Below are 15,186 nucleotides of genomic sequence, written 5' to 3'. Positions count from 1 at the left end.
GAGACGAGCCTAAGTTTTAGGAGACAGGAACTTGGGAGCCCATGCCTGGTGGCCTCAACTTCCTCTGTGAGGTGTAAGTCCTGGGCATCTCCCAAGAGATGGGGTGCCCTGGCCCTTGTCTCACGGCCCCACCAGCCGGCCTCTACAGACCGCTCACCTTAGGCTCCTCATTTGCGGGCCTCCGGTTCAGGGACAGGCGACGCCGACAGGGTACGGGTGGTCCACCACCCCTCCTCGGGTTCCCTCCTGGCCCTGGCAACGGCCATCGCTGCCGCTGGCCGGGCCCTCCTGCGTGGCCACAGCGTGACCCGCTTGAGACCCACTCCCTCTTCCTGCCCCTTTAGACTAAGCCTGTGTAGCCGCAGGAATGCGAAAGCTGACTGGAAGGGACTGGGAAGGTCTGTAACAGCCACCGTGGGAGCCAGGAAAGCAGTGGGGCACTCCGGCACAGTCACCGGGATGCTCTGAGGACCAGGGAAGATCTGAGTTTTGTAAATTTACAGTGGCAACAACCTGTGCTGTGATACGTTTTTTCCAACCACTCTTAACTGCCTTGGGTAGCAGCAGAGGAGAAAGGAACGGCAGCCGCCCCAGAATCACAGCAAAGCAAGGGAGAATCTGGGTGCCCTGGGAGAAGAGGGTCGAGGGAGGGGAGGGTCCTGAGAAGTTGAAGGGCAGATGTGATGGGAGGGGACAATACGGAGAGGCAGCTCAGCTAGGATTCGGAAAACCAACTCAATGCCAACACTGAAAAAACAGCACCAACACAGGGGCATGGACCTCCATAAAAATGTTACCAGATATTTATTACTAGACATCTATCCCATTCAAGTGTCCCCCGGAACCTAGGAAGATCAGTCACGCATGCCTTTTATTTCCTGTTTCTGCTGTTCCTCGTTCAGGGATACATACTTGGAATCAGGAACTGAGGAATGCTTTGGGTTATACATCAGACAGCCTTACATACAATGAGCTTTAACTGTGTTTTTAAAAAATATACCAAGAAGGAAATCTTCCTACAAAATGTTCAGGGAGAACAAAGACCGCAGTGTTTTATTTTTAAAAGGCGTGTGTTAAGCGAAAGCCGTCTCGAGGCTCAGGGTAATACCGACGTTCTTTCCCCTTCGTTTCCCCACTGTTTAAATACGCTTTTGCTATGAGCTGAATTGGGGCCCCCTCCAACGCACAGGCTGAAGCGCTAAACCCCTGTACTTCAGAACGTGACCTTATTTGGAAATAGGATCTTTACAGAGGTCATCAAGTTTAAATGAGGTCAGTAGGGTGGGCCCTAATCCTGTATGGCCGCTCTCTTTACATTGGGCTGGCCAAAGATTTCGTTCAGGTTCTTCCATAACATCTCAGGAAAAACCCGAACGAACGTTTTGGCCAACCCAATAAAAAGGGTATATTTGGAGACAGACACCCAGATAGGGAAAAGGCCACGTAAAGATGGATGCAGAGATGCAAGGCACCCCAGAGACTGCCAGGAAATCCCCAGAAGCTAGGAGAGCACCACGGAACAGATTCTCCCTCAGAAGGATCCAATCCTGCCAACACCTTGGTCTTGGACTTCGGGCCTTCAGAACTCAGAGAGAATGGATTTCTGTCGTTGAACCTGCCCAGTTTGTGGTACCGCGTCGCGGCGGCCCTAAGAAACCAACACAGATTGTAACCGTGAAAAAGGCACTGTCTTGACACCCTAATAACTCCACAAGGGCTCTTGGGTCTCGCTTTTCAATGCTTTAGACACTCAGCCTTCTATCTAGATCGAAGGTAATGGGAGCATTTGAGTTCTGTTTGCGGAAACACGTTCTGACAAATGACCATGGAAGATGACGTGACCGCCAAACACACTTGATCAGTTCGCCTCATCAGTAAATGGCATCAGAATTAAAGGACAGGTAACACCCCCATTCCTAAGGATTCTGAACGTCGTCTAAAGGCACTGGGTGTCAATGCTTTCCCAGTCTGGCCCTCACTTACTTGCGGCAAGTTGCACAGAGTTGCTTCTGGATGACAAGGAAATTGAAATGCAGAGTAAATATAATTTTCCTAATGTAAGTGGAAAGCAAGCAATCAACCACCATTTGATACTTCCAGTTTGTACAATCTACGTAATCACTGTGAATCTCAGAGGTTCATTTATAGAATCACAGATTCTTCTTTGTGATTATAAACGAGGCAGTGCCTTTCACCAGCAAATTAGCAACGCGCCTTTCACGGCCACTAAAGGAAGGCATCATTTCCGGTACAACAGTTGTCACAGAAAGGCCAGTCGATGTCCCAGTCCTCCGTGGCAGCACGGAGCCACCCAGGCGTAAGCGTAAGGACTGTCTGTGCTCCCCACTCTTTGGGTGCTGCCCTCCCACACGCCGCAAGTCCTCTCAATTCCACCTCCTTCCCTTCTCCTGCGTCTGTCACCTCCCCAGCATCCCATCTGGGGCCCTTAACAGTCACCACCATGTGTCACTGGGCTTTCCTCCTGCAGGCTCAGCCCTCTTAACCCATCCTACCCTAAAGAGTATCTATCACTGGCATCTGTCTCACGGACCAGCACGACTGATGTGGTAGGTTGTTGGACTCTCTATGGGCTCCCTAAGGCCCTGAAGCCCATCTAATGGCATGGGGAGAGCGGGGCTTAAGTATAGAGAGGGGCTGGGCCAGGACCCTGGCTCTACGACCTTGATCAAGCCCTTTCTGCCCTCTACGCCTCACTGGGGTCATTCATGCCGACCTCATAGATTCACTGATCAGCCATAAGTGAAAGAACGTTAAGTACAGATGTAGCACAAAGTCCGGCACACAGCAAGGGTTTTTTTAAAGGGTAGCCATTATTTTTGTTCATTTTCTTATCAGCAACACCTTGCCGTGCGTGTCCATAAATATTCGTGGGACTCATATCGTGTTTGCAAGATCACATTCCATAAAATAATACCAGCGCTCTGGAATTCTATTGTGGGTATCAAGTCTAGCTTCCTGTTTATATAAATGAGGAAGGAGAAACCTATAAGGCTCCTGGCTCACAGTTATCAAGTTTGACTTTTAGTATTGCTTTCACACGATCATTTTCTCTACAGATCCCAAACTGATTAAATCATTCCAATATATTTCTTAGGAGTTAAAGCTATGATTTCCAACTCCAATGTTCGAATTGAGGAAAGACAGCAAATAAGCGAACCATAAAAAATAAAATAGCAGATCATTTAAACATCAGTCTGATTTGTATGTTAATATGTTTCACATTCACATTCAAACACAGGGGTATCTAGCCAGCTAAATGCTTCCTTCAAAGGAGCCAGCAGAGAAGACCCGTCCTAGAGGGTCCTGAAACCCTCCGTCCACCACCTTGAAATCCTACAGCCAACCTGTGCCAGAGGGATGAGAGGTTCTCCTAGGAAAATCCTGACTCTAGGAAAACAGAGGCTTTGGACTAAGTAAATGAAGGAGACCAAGAATTCAGCAAAGCTAACAGGCACATAAAATGTTTAAGCTACACGAACACCCCCTCGATGTTAAAACTACGGGAACTGAAGCTCCGAGGAGCTACAGACACGTCGGAAAAAGGGAGTAACTGTGCTTGTGAGAAGCTGACACTTCATCACACCTGTCCAGGCGGCACTTCCTTCTTACAGACCTTCGAAAGCCACCTGGGCTCCTCATCTCTATTTGAGGAAAGACTCACGCGAGGCTATATAGAAAGCTGGGGGGGGGGGGGGGGTAAAAAAAAAAAGAGAATTAGTCCACTTGACAAGTATGCTAGTTTTAAATTTTGAAGTGTTTTCATAGGCTTCTTTTCCATTTCACCTGCCCAAGAGCTCTACAATGCAAGCACAGTCTCAATTCTGCTAATGAACAAGAAGGAGAGCAAAGCTTAGTGTGAAAGGAAGAAAAAAAAGACTAGCTTTTAAGGAGAAACTAATCTGCATCCAGGACTCTGCGAGGTGTTTTCTCAGAAGGTATTTCACGTGAGCTTCACCTCAGCCCCGTGAAGTACGTGTTCCCTGGATTCGGAGACGAGGACGTGGGTTGAGAGTGGTCATCTTCTCACCCAGAGCCACCCGGCTAGTAAGCCTTGAAGCCCGGATGCGCGGCCCTGGACTTTCCCCTTTAACCACTCTGTTTTTATAATTCAGACAATTTATTATCTCCACTTAAAAGAGGGGAGGGGGTTTCCCTGGTGGCGCAGTGGTTGAGAGCCCGCCTGCCGATGCAGGGGACACGGGTTCGTACCCCGGTCCGGGAGGATCCCACATGCTGCGGAGGGGCTGGGCCCGTGAGCCATGGCCACTGAGCCTGCGCGTCCGGAGCCTGTGCTCCGCAACGGGAGAGGCCACAACAGTGAGAGGCCCGCGTACCGCAAAATAAATAAATAAATAAATAAAGAGGGGAGGAAAAAAGCAGCTTCTCAAACTCCCTACGTTTCCCCAGAATACTGGCCCACTTTAATGTCTGATACAGACATTCTCAATTACAGTTTATTCCTTTTATTTATTAGTTTCTACTGAGAGACTTTTCAGGGAGAAAATAGCAAACAGCTGTTACAGAATTCCTGCCATCACGTCAGAGCCTCAGAAATGACTTTGATCAAGGGTCTACAGTGGAGTTGAAAGGGGCACACAAACATTTCGGGCCAACATTTAAGTCCTACTCTCTGCTTCTAAGGAACTAGAAAGGAAGGCTAACAGTATTCCACTGAAATGAATTATGAAAAAAAATTTTTTTATCTATTAAAATAGCCCTTAAATTTAACATCATGAGACCAGACCCAGACGGACCATTTATCATTCAAGTTAAATAAAACACAGAAAGGACCATGCAACACGGAGTGGACATGAATACTCTTTCAGAAACTCTGCTAATAATAGGAGCCAAAAGCAACACTGATAAGGGGAAAGAAATATGGACTCATTTTTAAAAAGCTGAGTGAACTTGTGAAATTCCTTCCCCTCATTCTGGTTCAAACTGCAGCTGCTTAAGGGGCAGTTAACGGAGCTCTGGGCACACACATCTCCCTTCTGGTTTAAATAGTCAATTAAATTTTATTTAGGTCTCGGTATCACCACCATCACCTCTTAGTGCATTTTACGCAAAAGAAAAAAAAATAAAAGGACCCCTGAATGCACACCTGCCTTCTAAGATCATATAATCCAATCAACTGCAAGGAATAACCCCACTGCCAGGGACTTGCGATTCCAGGGGAACCAAGAAGCAGAGCACGTATTACAAAGGAAGATATATTTCCCCCCAAGATCTTGGTTAAATGTACATTCCACCTCTTTGGGGAGAAAAAAAAAACCCAAGACATTTAGTGGCTTATCCAAAAAGGCATCGTCTCTAAGATGGCTGAAATAGAAATTAAAAAGGGAACAAAATCATTCAACATAAGACAAAGTCAGAAAAGGACCATGCGTTTCTGTAGACACAGTGGCTGTGAGTGACACAAGGCCAGCTCCAAGCCATCAGCCTCAGCTTTTCCCGATGTAAACTGGGGGGTCCCCAAAAGGACACGCGGAGCTTTTTAAAAAGACAAACTTCTGCTACGTCCTTTTTTCTGAGCGCAAGCCTATGAAGACAGTTTTCAAATTCTCTAACCATTTACGACCTTTTGCAGAACCACAAAGCACTTGGAGGAACAAGCCCTCGACTGACGTCAAGCCCAGGCTTCAGTGAAAATTAAAGAAATTAAACGACTGCTTCATTTCAAAATGTAAGAAAATGAAATAATGTTTATAATGTTTATAATAAATAAACATTTATGAATAAATGTTTAATCATTTATGGGCTGACCGTGTGAGACTCCAAATTAGGTCTGAGATAACAGGCAGTTTTGCCCTCCTTAAATAAAAAAACCCTTTGCAGTCTTTTATTATGACATGCAACCTAATCATTTTTCTTAAAAGTTTTAGATGTTTGTGTTCAACAAACTTGTTTGCTTCCTGCTAATAATGAGTTGTCCAGAAAATATTTGATTTCTTTCCATCTTCTACCTACAATTTTCAAGTGGCGTAAAGTTTGGCCCAATTTAGTTTAGTGAGATGTAGGTAAGTTACCCCACCTCCCACCAACACACACACACAAAATCCTAACGCTGCCTGATGCTCCGTAAGCAACATATTGTATACCATCCGCTTATTCACCCCGACCACACTGCTTTGAGCACTTACTAGTTACACAGTAACTACTATCTCTGAGGAGCCTTTTAGAATTTTGTGGTTTTTTTAAGATTAAAAATCCCTTTTCTGAAAGAGTTTACCATCTGCCTGGGGGATTAACAAATACAGTCATGAAAAGGTAATTCATCAACAAAGATGTCAACACAAGGTGCTGACTTCCAAAAAAAGAAAGGGAGAAAAAAAAAGCCTGTAGTATCATCTGGACCAAACACCTCATTTTGCAAATAAGGAAACCAAGTCACAGCGGGGTTTATAAGGGAACTAATTAGGGAGAGAAGCAAGATTAAAGCCTGTGACTCAAAGTCTAATTAGAGGTACACATAGCAAGTACTATAAGAAGAGAGAGATGGCCCCCAGCAAGAGCTATGGGGGGGCTTGGACGGTTGAGGTGATCTTGATAAATTTGTTAGTGGATGTTGGCCGGTGTTTAGAAATGGAAAAAGAACCAGAGCAGCCCCAAGATGAGGCTGTGGTGCCTCCCGTCTGGGAGGCTTGGAGGCAAGTTTGAAAAGATCCAATTGGGCAAGACAGTGGAAGCCCACAGATCTTACAAGAAGCGGCAGCTCGGGGTCGGGGAAGGCGGTTCCAATCCCAGTCCTATCCCAACTGTGCAAATGTGATGAAGTGACTCGAAGCACTCCCCAAGTGTTCCCTCATCTTACAGAGATGACGGCGCCAGCCACCTTTCATCACTTGCGAGAGGCAAATGATTGAACAGAGGTGTGGGCCGTCGGTCACAGGTTACGGCATCGGCTGGGTCCAGGCACTGCTGAGGCATAGAATCTGATGACAAACAAGAACAAAAGAGGCCGTGCCTCCACACAGGTCCCACTCTACCTGCGGGAGGCCAAAAATAAGCACGTGAACAGGTAAGAGAATTTTCTGGCTTCAGATGCTAACGCACAGGATGAACCAACCGAGGACAGCAGTGGGGAATCACAACGAATAACAGCTCAGCCATCTGCAGCGGGCCCTCCAGGAAGGCCCCAGCTCTCTCCCAGCCTCCCCAGACGAAGAAATCCATACTTTATCGTCAGGCAGCTGGGAGCTGTAAAGGCTTCTGAGTAAAGCAACCGACAAGACACAAACACAGGGCGCGATGACTGTTACTCCCCGGGATGGCTGTGGCTGACACGGAGCACTCCGCACCTGCACCAGGCCACGCCCGCTCACTACGCAACAAAGGCCAGGCGTCTTCGCATCACCTGTGAGCATCTCTCCCAAGCGTTTTCACCAGGGCCGCTCAAAAGCAGCAGAACGTGGCTCCGTTTGATTTCCTCTGCTCTTCTCCACTCTTGCTAGGGTGGCCTTGCTAATGAAAACACATAAACTGAATAAACACTTGGGGAAGGCGCCATCTGTTCACCCTACAAACGTCAGCAGGAACAGCATTTGTTTACCAGCGGGGTCATGAGTGAGGACAGGACACATCAAACCTTCTCAGGAACCTTCCAGGGGGGTGGGAGTGGAGGGAGTCATTTAACCCTTTCAGACCCACACAAGTCACCTCGATTTATCATCTCTGGTTGGAAGGGAAGGCTGCATATATCACAAACCACAGGCTGGGGCTTATCCGCACAGCCTTTTCCACATAAAGATGATAAAACGCCCCGTAAGAATTTCCTATAAATATTACTTTTGAACTTTCAACGCTGTAGAGGAAATAGCTAAAAAGACCGTCCAAGTTCAAGAGCAAAGGTGACGGTAGAACTAGCCATGGCGTAGAGAAGTCTGATGCTCACTGCTCACGCTTTTCAAAGGATTCAACTCTTTAATAAGACCTCATTCAGGGCTGTAAGAAATGATGAAGACTGGTGTGGTTATCTGTGCCAGGAAGTGTTTAGGGAACATGCATTTTTAAATGATGACTTGGCCTTCGTCCATCCTCTAAAACAAAAGTCTTAGGAAAGGCCCAGGAAACTCAATCCCCCAAGGAAAGCTGTGGTTCATGGAAGAATGTCCCCCAAGGGAAACTGTAACGACTTCTGGCCAAGTGCCTGCTCGTGTGTGTGATGAATGTGAATTAACGAGGAGGACCCATCCTTGTGGGGTGCCCAACCTGAGGAGGGAGCACGTGTGGGCTAAGGGGACACTTCCAGGCTCAGACACTTGGCCTTGATGAATCCCCAGCAGAAAGTTCTGGAGCAAGGTTTAAAGCACTTATGGGGAGCTGGGTCTCTTGTGATCCTGTGTCCCTCCGCTCCAATCCCAAGCACAGCGGCTGAGTCACCACAGCCAGCCTGATGCTTCCCAGCTGTGCAGAGACCTGGCTGGTTCTGTTCTTAAAGACCACAAGGTAGCAATTTAGAATCAGCTTAGTCAATAAAAATGCTGATTGCTGCCTTTCTACAGGCAGTTATGGAAAACATCTGTTGCCCATGGGTTGCGAAGGAACATTCTGACTCAACGCCAGAAATAAAAATTAAACATGAATGGATGAGGCATGTGAAAAACTAACAATAGCATTAATTCTACTTGTAAGATTCAGTCTACTCCTAATATTCAGTCAGCAAACACTTAATGAGCACCTACTACATGCCAGGCGCTGTGCAAGGTGCTGGGGATGAGACAATAAGGTAAGGTCCCAGCCCCGAGAAGCCAACAGTGAAGCGGCAAATGCCCACTGGTACCACTAATCATATTATGGTCCAAGCTCTTAGTATGTGCCAAGAGCTGTTCCTTTATTTGTATCAACTCTTTTATTCTCATAAAATGAGGTAGGGTTTTTGATTAGCCTCATTTTACAGAGGAGAAAACTGAGATACAGAGAGATTAAGTACCTTGCCCAAGGTGATTAATGTGTCAGTAGATGAAGCTGGGATTTGAATCTCAGGGGTCCAGCTCCACCCTGACAGATGTATGAGCAAAGAAGTCTGAAATGGGGGAAGAAAACAGCCACTGCCTCCAGAAGTTGGCATCTGGGTAAAACAGACAGGACCTCTAAGGATGCACAGGAGTTTATGTGGGAAGGGGGTGGTATGAGAAACCTTCCAGGCAGAGGAGTTACAAATGCAAAGCACAGACAACAGAAATTATCAAGTAAAATCTTTTTTAAAAGACGCAAACACACTTCTATTCCTATTTCTTAGGCAGGGAGTTCCTATATAGTTCCTAGCTAAGTAGTAGCTAGGACCAGAGTTTTGACATCCTTTGGTTCAGGGAAACAAGAACTGCAAGTGAATACAGTACAATGCTTCCTGTAGCTCATGCACACAACAGCAGCATTTGCTGGCCCTCGGTCCAAACCACACACGGGAACACCAATGTAAATTGATACAGCCACTATGGAGAACAGTATGGAGGTTCCTTAAAAAACTAAAAATAGAACTACCATATGACCCAGCAATCCCACTACTGGGCATATACCCTGAGAAAACCATAATTCAAAAACAGTCATGTACCAAAATGTTCATTGCAGCTCTATTTACAATAGCCAGGACATGGAAGCAACCTAAGTGTCCATCATCGGATGAATGGATCAAGAAGATGTGGCACATATATACAATGGAATATTACTCAGCCATAAAAAGAAATGAAATTGAGTTATTTGTAGTGAGGTGGACGGACCTAAAGTCTCATACAGAGTGAAGTAAGTCAGAAAGAGAAAAACAAATACTGTATGCTAACACATATATATGGAATCTAAGAAAAAAAAAGGTCATGAAGTACCTAGGGGTAAGATGGGAATAAAGACACAGACCTACTAGAGAATGGACTTGAGGACATGGGGAGGGGGAAGGGTAAGCTGGGATGAAGTGAGAGAGTGGCATGGACATATATACACTACCAAACGTAAAATAAGATAGCTAGTGGGAAGCAGCCACGTAGCACAGGGAGATCAGCTCGGTGCTCTGTGACCACCTAGAAGGGTGGGATAGGGAGGGTGGGAGGGAGACGCAAGAGGGAGGAGATATGGGGATGTATGTATATGTATAGCTGATTCACTTTGTTATAAAGCAGAAACTAACACACCGTTGTAAAGCAATTATACTCCAATAAAGATGATAAAAAAAGAAAAAAAAAAAAAAGAATGCGTTGCTAGAGACTTGGGCTCAGAAGTCCTTAGCAGTACCGAAGAGGAAACACTGAAATGAAATACCTCACCAAACCAGTCTGGCAATGAAGAGAAAGGAGGCAGGGTGCGGGAGGGATGTGGGGTGCGGCGCGGGGAGGAGAGGAGGCTGGGACATGTTGCAGAAGGCCGGACTCTACCAGGCTGGCAGGTGTGCCCCTCAATCTATTTTTACAATTTCAGCAGATTAGCAACGGCTTTGTGCCTCAGAATATGAAGAAGTTCAAGTCCTTAAAGAGACAGGAATTCCACAGCAAGTAAATTAGAAAGATACAAAGGTGGTTTGCAATGTGCAATAAATTGGCAGGTTTAAACATAGCTTTTCTTTCTGAGGTTTATCTTCCCTGAGACACTTAATGGTAATTCACACCCTCTGAACAACATTCTTTGAAATGAATATGACTTAGTGAATCATATTACATAAACCATTAAATGATGAGATGCAGACGTGAATGCCAACTGTTAAGTTTTAGTCGCTCTAGCCATCGGGAATAATTGATGGATCGTCTCCACTTTAAAAACAGGTTATGTTCCCAAAGTTCGCTTACAGTTTGGCTGTTTGGAATTCAAGAGTTACTTCCTTCCTCCCCCCCCACACAAGCCATGTGAGATGTGGGTGTAGTACCCAAGGGAGAACACAGAAAACAGGCAGAGCGCGCTGTGAATTCTCTGGATGCTAATTCATGCTTGAGGAGACTGCAGTCAGAGTTCTACAGAGGTGGGGACACACGTCCGCACTCTCCCTGCCACGGGAACAAATCCTGCATCTGCACATAACTAACCGGTGGTGGTTCCCGAACCGCTAGCAGCGGTCGGATTTCAGGAGGAGGCTGGAGAGAAGGATGAGGGAGGGCAAGGGGCCACGAGGCAGGGGCTCTGAGGAAGACACCAGAACCACGGGGGCATGCAGCTCTCGCTGATGGACAAGGCCAAGGCTGCCGTTCCTCCTTCTCTGCCCGGCTCCTGGACACCCCACTCTGGTCCGCCCCTGGGATGGGGCCTCTTCCCTTCTAGGGCTGCCACACTGGGGGCTGGGATCAGGGTTCTTCTGCACCCCGACTCCCCACCCACAAACATGCTCGGCAACTTCTCTGATGTCGGAACACCCATTCAGGTCTTTGACGGTTTTCTCGGAACTTTCCTGCCGGTAACCTAGGGAAATGGGGTGCTCACACACATGCATCGACGTTGAGAGGAACTGCTTGTAACGAGCAAATTAAACGGAGACGCAGACCACAGTTCCCTCCAATCCAAATATGTAAGTAATACATACGTAGGCATGTACACACAGATATCTACTGGAATATGGAAAATCAGAGTAAAGTTCAAATGACACACCCACTGATATCACTGGGCGCGGTCCGCGCATAAATCCAAAAACTGACAGCTCGGAACCAGACGCTCCAGAGGAGGACAGCGAGGGTGGGCAGGGAGCCGCTGAACACACAGACCTGCCACCTCGCAGTCACCGAAACGCAGGAATGACACGAGCCTCCCCGTGCCGAAGGCTGCCCCCGACTTACCGGAACTTCAAAGGCCTCCTGGGTGTCATCCAGCATCTGGATTCTGACGGACATGAGTTTTCCTGAAGGCGTCGGGGGAGGCTTCTGTCCATGTTCCAAGGTACTGATCCCCGAATTCTCCGCTGCCCCCAGTCTCGATCCTGGAGTTGGCCTCTGCTCTATTTCTCCCATGATGAGAGCAGGTTATATGATGCCTGCAGGAAGCAGAGAGAAGAAAAATACATCAGGAGACTCACTGAGACCACCTTAGTAACATTGGTCGCCTTCTGCCGGTCACTGTGGCCACGTCCCCGAAGCACAAGATGGCCAGTTCCCACCCCCCGTGCAGGAATCACACGAGCTGATAAGCGTTCGGCTCATTCACACACAGCGTCACCTTTAGCCACTCAAGGCATGCAAATATTTGTGCATATTTTATCCTTCTGCATACTTTGTTTTGCGGTACACGGGCCTCTCACTGTCGTGGCCCCTCCCGCTGCGGAGCACAGGCTCCGGACGCGCAGGCTCAGCGGCCATGGCTCACGGGCCCAGCCACTCCGCAGCATGTGGGCTCTTCCCGGACCAGGGCACAAACCCGTGTCCCCCCTGCATCGGCAGGCAGACCCTCAACCACTGCGCCACCAGGGAAGCCCCATCCTTCTGCATACTTTTACATAGTTTACCCTTTTCTAGTTTTACAGTCAGCTCTTAATACGCTAGATTCAGTTGTGTTCTACGTATTATTAGTTAGGGTCTGCCATGAGCTAGGCACCATTTTTCACACACTTGCGGTCTGCTGGGAAGATAATGAGCAGTGCCTAACCCATATCATTAACATCCATTAGTTTACTTTTTATGGATCATGGAACATACCAAGTAATGTAGGCGTTACCAAGATAAATAGATAAAACGGATCTTGTAGCTCCCGAGTTTATAACCTGGTTGAGGAAACGAAACACACGCTCACACAAACCCAGGTGACATCAGGTAGGGTCTTTTCTCTCGAGTTCTTCTTTTCCTCCTAATTAATTTTTTTCCTGCCACCCTCCCGCAGTTGCTCCCCCTCTCCCAGGAAACCATTCTACATATTACAGTATTGACAAAGTTATCTGCTCCATCATGCAGAAGGTAGGAACTGAACTCCACTGAGTCTCAAATGTTGGGTAATGCTTGGAAGGAGACAGGAACACACAAGGAGAAGGAATTCCAGGGAAGTAGAACAGCATCAAGAAAGCTATGGGACAGAAATCAGGTGGCATTTAGGAAGACAACTGAGAATCAATGCTGCAGAGTTAAAGATGCATTTGGAAACTAGGTTGGAATCAGACCACAAAGGACATCAAAGACCTAGCTGAGAGATATGGTCTTCACCCTGTAGCGAGTCACTGAATAAGAATAATGACACCACGAAAGTAGAACTTGAGAAAAATGAATGTGAAGATGATCTATACTAATGCGCCGGAAAAAGAGACGGGCTGGCAGGGGCTGGGGGAGTCCAGTTACAAAGCTAAGGCAACAATTGGAGCTCGAGGAGATCAGCTTGAACAGTGGCGACGGAAATAAAAAGATGATGCTATAAAACCCACTTTTATGGAAAAATTAACCCGGTGTTGTAAATGGTTAGCTACTGAGAAGAAGGAGATTAAAGTATAACAGTGACCAGAAAGTTTTAAATCAGGGCAGAAGTGAAGAAGTGGGAGGGGAAGGTGTGTGTGTGACTGGGGACACACTGAAGGCTTTAAAAGGATATCCAGCAGGCTGTGGGGGAGGTGGAGCTGGATTTGGGCTTTGGGTTCAGAGTCCATCTCGCTGTAGAAGTGAAAGCCAGGGTGAGGGTGAATGTGAAAGGGGTGGGGGGGAGACAGGGCAATGAAAAAGCAAAAAGAACAAACATGCCCAGCCATGGGGGTTGTTATGGACTGAACTGTGTCCCCCCCAAATTCTTACCTTGGAGCACTAACCCCATGTAACTCAGAATGTGACGGCATTTGGAGACAGGGTCTTAAAAGAGGTGACCAATTTAAAACAGTGATTAAGATGGGCCCTAATCCAATCTGACTGGTGTCCTTGTAAGAGGAGCAAATTTGCACACACACAGAGACACCAGGCATGCACAGAGGAAAAGCCATGTGAGGACACAGGGAGAAGGTGGCCATCTGCAAGCCGAGGAGAGATGCCTCAGGAGAAACCAACCCTGCCAACACCTAGATCTAAACTTCCGACCTCCAGAACTGTGAGAAAATAAACCTGTTAAGACACCCAGCCTGTGGGACTTTGTTATAGCAGTAAATTCACACAAGGGCCGAGGGAGAAGAGGCAGAGAAGGAATGACCCTTTGTCTCAGTGACAAAGAAAGTCACAGAAGGGGCACTCAAGGGTCACCTGTGGTGTGAGGTACAGACCTCAGGGCTGCATCTTACGAGCCACCCTTCAGCTCTTTGCTTCAGGAAAAAACATCCAGTTTGTCAGCCTCATTGTGTAGGTTCTTCTTGACCAAGGCTCTTCCTTCTCCTGAAGGGTCAGTCAGGTTCCTTCCCAGAAGTTTCCCACCGAATTCCATATGGGAACCTCCCCTTCCTCTCAGTGAAACCTCGAACATTCTCCCTGTGACACAGAGGGCTGGCCCTGAGGTCAGTAGAGTAGAAACTATGGAGTCACCTCGATAAGATGGGTCATTGGATCAAACCACCCTGGCCTGAAAAGACACACCCTTCGACTGAAAAGGGAGAGGGCCTGACCACCACCCAGGAAACACCATTTACTACTTATTTCTCCCACACTCATTTTCCCCACCAACTTTCCACCAACGTCTGTAAGAGATTATTTTTCGTCCCTATGCAATCCTTTGAGATTGGACTTCTGTGTCACCATGCTAGTTAAGGACCAGCCTTTTGAGAACTACTACTCCTTTCTTGAATGTCCACCTATGATTTCACAGGTCTGCTATACAAGTAAGTACCTTTCTGATTTCTCCCCCAGATAAGGTTGTTTTTTTAAGAACCTAATTCCAATCTGTTTGATTATGTGATTATCTTTTGCTTAATCGTCTCTTGGTCTTAAGACACAACTAGACTTTGCTCATCTACAATGCTCTACACCGAAGTGAAAAGCAGATCACCTACATTTGTTCAATGAATCATATGTGGCTGGTATAGATCTAATTAACTATGGCATCACTGTGTTTAAAATAATCTTCACAAACCAGGCAGAATTATTCCCCTATATGTTTTCTATTCACGGTCTCATGGTTAAAAATAAACACAAGCGCTAAAGAAAGCTTTGACATCAGTCCAGTTTGCCTTCCCCATTGCCAGCCTCCTCTTTGCACTCATTCCTACTTTGGTGTTGATCCCTCCCTGCCTCTGTAAACATCCTCCACTGCTCGCCTCCAACCCCACCTTCTGTTCCCCGCACTCCACCAGCATGGACAGGCCCTGTC

The 15,186-nt window shown here is 47.0% G+C and overlaps 1 protein-coding gene across 3 annotated transcripts in view; it reads right to left on the bottom strand.

Moving 5' to 3' along the window:
• Nucleotides 1-15,186, bottom strand: part of FARP1 (FERM, ARH/RhoGEF and pleckstrin domain protein 1) — a 290,586-nt gene that overhangs the window by 221,144 nt on the left and 54,256 nt on the right. For all 3 annotated transcript variants that reach the window (XM_079902745.1, XM_079902747.1, XM_079902746.1), the window contains exon 2: nucleotides 11,769-11,962. In XM_079902745.1, the coding sequence (XP_079758871.1) occupies nucleotides 11,769-11,939 (171 nt within the window). In that variant the 5' untranslated portion in view covers nucleotides 11,940-11,962. The remainder of the gene's footprint in view (nucleotides 1-11,768; nucleotides 11,963-15,186) is intronic.

Source organism: Stenella coeruleoalba (assembly GCF_951394435.1).
Source record: "Stenella coeruleoalba genome assembly, chromosome: 18".
Taxonomy (NCBI): Eukaryota; Metazoa; Chordata; class Mammalia; order Artiodactyla; family Delphinidae; genus Stenella; species Stenella coeruleoalba.
Note: the sequence above shows the minus strand (reverse complement) of the source record. Positions and strands in the feature narration are given on the sequence as shown.